A 6,293-nucleotide genomic window follows, 5' to 3' on the forward strand; every position below is an offset into this window, starting at 1 on the left:
AGTCTGCATGTCTCTACTTTTGACTCCCAACCTCTACCCTTCCCTTTCTTTAGACAACCAGATGGATTCTCTCATTCTTTTTCTTTAAACTGCCCAATGGTTTCCCATATTTGCAACTTTATTAGCCAGTTTGAGCTGCTATACCCCAGATACTACAGAGTAGGTGACTCAACTAAGAACATTTCCTTTTCAAGGTACTATAGATTAGAAAGTCCAATGACAAGACTCAGGCAGCTCTGGTATCTGGTGGAGATTCTCTTCTACTTCCTCCTGGGATGTCCATCCTCAGGACAGGAAGGAAAAGGGGGTTCTTTGGGATCTCTTGTACAGGAGCGCTAACCTCCAGTCTCATGACCTCTCTTCTGAATATGATCACAATGGGGGTTAAATTTGAACATATGATTTCAAGGGCACATAAACATCCAGCCTATTGTTTTTATTTAAAAAATATAGACAAAAGAAAGTTCATGTTACATTCTACAAAGCCTTAGATGACAAAAAATTTACTCACATCTCAGATCTCCTTTTCCTTACCGAATTCTATGGCCTAAAGTTTCTTAATTTACCATACTGAACTCAAAAATAGCTTTCAATAAATGAAAACAAACATACCTCTTGTCCATGGAGTCCTATATTTATCATCAATAATGTTTTTATCTTGATTTAAACATGAAGGAATCTGAAGCAATAAAGCATCTCTGTAAAGCCTCTCTTTAATTATGTCCTATATGAAAAGGTAAAATAATCTTAATTTATACTATTCACCAATATTCATATTATTGTCATAAGTTGATATAATTTTTAAAGTGACAGGCTTGTTATAAAAATGTCAAATTAAAGAACCACATAGGGGCTGGAGAGATGGCTCAGCGGTTAAGAGCACTGACTGCTCTTCCAGAGGTCCTGAGTTCAAATCTCAGCAACCACTTGGTGGCTCACAACCATCAGTAATGAGATCTGCCACACTCTTCTGGTGCATCTGAAGACAACTATAGTGTACTTAGATATAATTATAAATATATCCTTAAAAAAAGAACCACATAATAAAGAATATCACCAAGTTGTCTTACAAACATTTTTTCCTATGACAGGCTAAAATATATGCATGCTTAACTACAAAAAAAAAAGAGGATTATATCACTTAGTAATGTGATTTTTCTTCCACTAGCAAAATTTTGTTTGTTTTCCAAGACAGAGTTTCTCTGAGTAGCCCTGGCTGTCCTGGAATTCACTCAGTAGACCAGGCTGGCCTCGAACTCAGAAATCTGCCTGCCTCTGCCTCCCAAGTGCTGGGATTAAAGGCGTGCACCACCACACCCGGCAAAAGGATATTACTTTTTTTTTTTTTGGATTTTCGAGACAGGGTCTCTCTGTGCAGTCCTGGTTGTCCTGGAACTCACTTTGTAGACCAGGCTGGCCTCAAACTCAGAAATTCGCCTGCCTCTGCCTCCCCAGTGCTGGGATTAAAGGCGTGCGCCACCACGCCCGGCTCTCTTGTTTCTTAAGCATTCTTACTTTGCAAGATCGTTATAAAAGCCTTAGTTGTTCTTTGGGTGGCTTCTACTACTCCTTCATTGATTTTATAAAGCCCCACATCTACTGCAAGATTTGACATTTCTCAGCATCACATCTGTGTTACACCAAAGAGTGCAGTATGCCAGCAAGAAATTAAGGCACCATGAGAAAGGACAAATCTTTGAGGACTTTCGACTATCTGCATTTTTGTAAGTAATCAACACATTAATAAATGTTACAATGAGTTGTGATTCCCACCTAAGCATATAACTACATATTTGTGTCACTCAGTTATGAAAGAATAAATAGAACATATATATATATATATGTATATATATACATACACACACATATACACACACACACACACACACATATATGTTTTGTTTGTTTGTTTTTCAAGACAGGGTTTATCTTCATAGCCCTGGCTATCCTGGAGCTCACTATGTTGACCAGGATGGCCTAGAACTCAGAGATCTGCTTGCCTCTACCTCCCAAGTACTGGGATTAAAGGTGCTACCACCGCTCAGCTGACTATATGTATTTCTTAATCCTATAAAATGTAAAACAGCTTTAGTTTACTGGAATATTTTTGTGCTTGTAGATGGGGCAAGTTAATGTAATACTAAAAATGAAATTATAACATGTCAATTAACATTATAAGAACAATGAGCTATTAATGACTTCTACTATAACTAATTTATTAACAATATACCTAGACATGAAATTCACATCTGGCATTTTTATAAGCTACTTAGCATCTCTGAACATTATTTTGCTAACTGTGAAGCTGTCAAACCTGAAGAATAATAATATCTGACATATCAGTACTTACAGAGATCAAATGATATAATCCACTACATGGACAAAGTATCTGGTTCATCTAAACATGTGTTATTGTTACAAGAACAATGAACAGGAAGGATTACTTTTGTGCCCCTTCTTTCTTTCTATGTATTTGTTTCTTTTCTCTTTCTGAGGTGGGGTATCACTATACAGCCCTCAATGGCCTGTGTTAGCTTTCCAAGTACTGGGATTACAGCCACGTGCCATCATTCCATTTCCCATGTCTCTTAAAAGAAGACCACTTCATTTAAAAAGCCTCCTTCAAACTTGCTTAAAGTTTTTCTTCAGATAGTTTCAGATTTATTTTGCTATTTAATTATTTTAATTTAATTTAAAAGTCCCTTACAAAAGTGGCCTTTTAAAGAAATGTTGAAGGTTGAAACTAGGGCTGGTGAGATGGCTTCAGAGGTTGAAGTCACTTACCACCAAGGCTGATGACCTGAGTTTGATCCCAAAGGACCCGCAGAGCAGAAAGATAGAACCAATTCTTACAAGCTGTTGTCTTAACCTATACATGCACACCATGGCAAGAGTATGTACCACAGACATGTACAAACACAGACATGAATACACACATGCTCACACACATATACACACATGCTCACACACACAAATGAATGTTTTAATTACAGTAAAAAAAAACCTAAGGTAATTTTAATGAGTCTGAAAACAACTAAAGATTAACCTATGGATTACTGACAACTATCATATACTGAATACACCTAACGTTTTCAAGAATAATTCATGGACTAGAGAGATAGCTCAGTGGTTAAGAATACTGACTGAGCTTCCAGAGGTCTTGAGTTCAATTCCCAGCAACCTCATGATGGCTCACAATCGCCTGTAATGGGGTCTGATGCCTTCTTCTGGTGTGTCTTAAGACAGCTACAGTGTACTCACATATATAAAATAAATAAATAATTATTTTTTAAAAAGGTTATAATATCCACATCCTGCCTGGAAAACAGCACCATATAACAGGCTACTCCTTTAAAAAAAAAAGAAAGAGAGAAATATAATTCATAGTAAATGGATAGCAAGTCAGTAATATCATACCTCTTGTAAATAGTCTATTGCATAATATTTGAAGGCTGGAAACATAGTTCTTCCGTTCAATGCCATACAAAGTCCAATATCTAGAAACATAAAAGTTAAATGTTGGTAAAATAGCAAAGCCAGGAGGAGAAAAAACTCTGTTTTTTTTTTTTTTGGAAAAACTCTCTTAACCACAAACTTTTCATTCAGTTCTTTTTCAAGGTATCCTAAATGATAAAAGTATAAAGCAACATTTGTTTTTGTGATAGAAAATCTAATATGGAGAACAATGTACATTGTTATTAATTTGTATATTTTTATCTTGACTTTTAATCCATGCAAGTTGGTGACTGCAAATATGTTTAACATGATGATTTTGTTGAAAAGAGGCTGGAGTGGCCAAAACAGCCACTGTTTTACCCATGGCAATTATGTTTCTCCAGTGATTTCAAAAGTAAATAATCAATGCCAAAAACTCTATAATAAAGAAATTAAGGGCTGGAGAGATAGTTCAGTGCTTAAGAACATTGGCTGCAGTTGTGAAGGACCCAGGTTCAAGTATCAGGACCCACATGTTACAATTGTCTGTATGTCCACTTCCAAGAGCTTTAAAGACCTCTTTTAACCTCCAAGGGTATACTGCACCGTATGTGGCACACAGACAGGTATGCAGGTAAAACACCTATATGCATAAAATAAAAATAAATCTTTAAAAAGTGATAACATAGTGTTTTGGCATTAAAATTTCTTTAACCCTATCTTTTTTTAAAAGAAATAGTTGGATTTTGGAAATTATATCCATTCTTTTACTTAGAAAATCAAGGGCCTGGAATTAGAGTTTTCTAATAGCTAACTCAATTGGAGTAAAATGATTATTGTATGATACAGCAACAAGGTCAACAGACTACTGGAAAAATCAACAGAGCTACTCAATAAAAAAATAAGTAATTAGAACAATGAATTAGGCCAAGATGGTTCTCACATTGAAACCAGAGATCTATAGCTTAGAAGTTATTAAGTTTATCAAGTAGTTCTTAGTGTTTTTGCCATTTAAAATGTGGAAAGAGTGGGATGTTGTGATGCATACTTTCAATCCAAGCACTAAGAACGAGGAGGCAGGTAGATTTAGACTTCAAGGCCAGTAGGTACTCTCTAAATAATGTCTGTGGGATGCTGAGAAGGCTCACTGGTAAAGGACTTGACCAGCATGCTCAAGGCTGTGGGCTCAATCCCTACTCCTGCAAAAATAACCAAAATGTCTCAACAAATTCAGATGTCAGATGTTTTTACATAAAGTGTATTAATAATGTCTTATTAAATTAAATAAATATTTTAATAGAAATGGTCTTTGCCTAGTGCTATTAACACTTCATTTTTTTGTGGCTTACCCTTGTGTCTTATATAATGTGGTATACTGAAATCTGAAGACCTGAAGATATAGCCTGGGTGGTGGTGGCACAGGCCTTTAATCCAAGCACTCAGGAGGCAGTAGCAGGTGGTTCCCTGAGTTTGAGGCTAGCCTGGTCTACAGAGTGAGTTCCAGGACAATCAGGGCTATGGAGAGAAACCCTGTCCTCAAAAACAAAACAAAACAAAACAAAACACAACAAAAAAGATCTGAAAATATTACCCACAGGAGAGGGCTATAACCTACCCATTTTCAGTTATCAGGGTAAATATTCTTTTTATAAAATTTTTGTCCCATCTTTCTTTATTTAATATCTCTTTCTCTCTCTCTCTCTCTCTCTCTCTCTCTCTCTCTCTCTCTCTCTCTCTCTCTGTGTGTGTGTGTGTGTGTGAAGGAACAACTTGTGGAATTCTGTTAATTCTGTTCTTTCCTTCTACTCTGAAGGTCCTAGGGCTCAAACTCAGCCCCCCAGGCCTACTGGCAGGTACTCAAAGTGAACAACCTTAATTATTCAACTTGATGAAGTTTTAAAAGCAAATAAACTCCTAAAATAATCCATAACACATTTTTTTGATAGTAACAGAAAGTTTTAGATATTATAGTAAGTATTTCAATTAAGCTAAGCAAATGTTCATTTCAAATTAGTTTTGATATTGTAGCTGTCTTCAGACACACCGGAAGAGGGCTTCAGATCCCATTACAGATGGTTGTGAGGGGCTGGTAAGATGGCTCATCGGTTAAGAGTGCTGACTGCTCTTCCAAAGGTCCTGAGTTCAAATCCCAGCAACCACATGGTGGCTCACAACCATCCATAATGAAATCTGATGCCCTCTTCTGGGGTGTCTGAAGACAGCTACAGTGTACTTACATATAATAAAATAAATAAATAAATAAATAAATAAATATTAAAAAACAAAAAACAAAAAACCAGATGGTTGTGAGCCACCATGTGGTTGCTGAGAATTGAACTCAGGACCTCTGAAAGAGCAATCAGTGCTCTTAACTGCTGAGCTATCTCTCCAACCCAATATTGACAGTCTTAAGTACCAATAATTATGGTGCCAGCTGTGTACTGTACCCACTCTTAATGTCAACATGGCATTCTTTTAATGACTACCTGAGAATATTTATAATCATTACACCTCTGTGCCTTTCCACACATTGTATTGCAGTCTTTGAAGCAAATGGATTCTAGAATTTTCATATCTTTTTCAAAAATGTATTTGTATGTATAAGTGCTCTGTCTGTGTGTGCCTGCAGACCATGTGTGTGCCCTTGGATCTCCTGGGGTTACTGATGTTGAGAACTGCCATTTAGGTCCTGGCAATCAGACCTGGATCCTCTGGAAGGGCAGGCAGTGCTTTAACCACTGAGCCATAGCCCCCGATGTAATGTAAAGTTCCATTTTCTCAGAAAATTGTGGCTGCGCGTCATCCTAGAAGTAGGTTTACAGACTAAAAGCAGGCACAATTCTACTCAGTCTACAACT

The 6,293-nt window shown here is 36.8% G+C and overlaps 1 protein-coding gene across 1 annotated transcript in view; it reads right to left on the reverse strand.

Annotated features, from left to right (window-relative positions):
- Window positions 1–6,293, reverse strand: part of Shoc1 (shortage in chiasmata 1) — a 97,000-nt gene that overhangs the window by 68,497 nt on the left and 22,210 nt on the right. The window contains exons 2-3 of the mRNA NM_001370843.1: window positions 3,418–3,497; window positions 613–724 (exon numbers count right to left, since the gene is read on the reverse strand). Coding sequence (NP_001357772.1) covers window positions 613–724; window positions 3,418–3,483 — 178 coding nt within the window. The 5' untranslated portion in view covers window positions 3,484–3,497. The remainder of the gene's footprint in view (window positions 1–612; window positions 725–3,417; window positions 3,498–6,293) is intronic.

This window comes from Mus musculus, chromosome 4 (genome assembly GCF_000001635.26).
Source record: "Mus musculus strain C57BL/6J chromosome 4, GRCm38.p6 C57BL/6J".
NCBI classification, from domain to species: domain Eukaryota; kingdom Metazoa; phylum Chordata; class Mammalia; order Rodentia; family Muridae; genus Mus; species Mus musculus.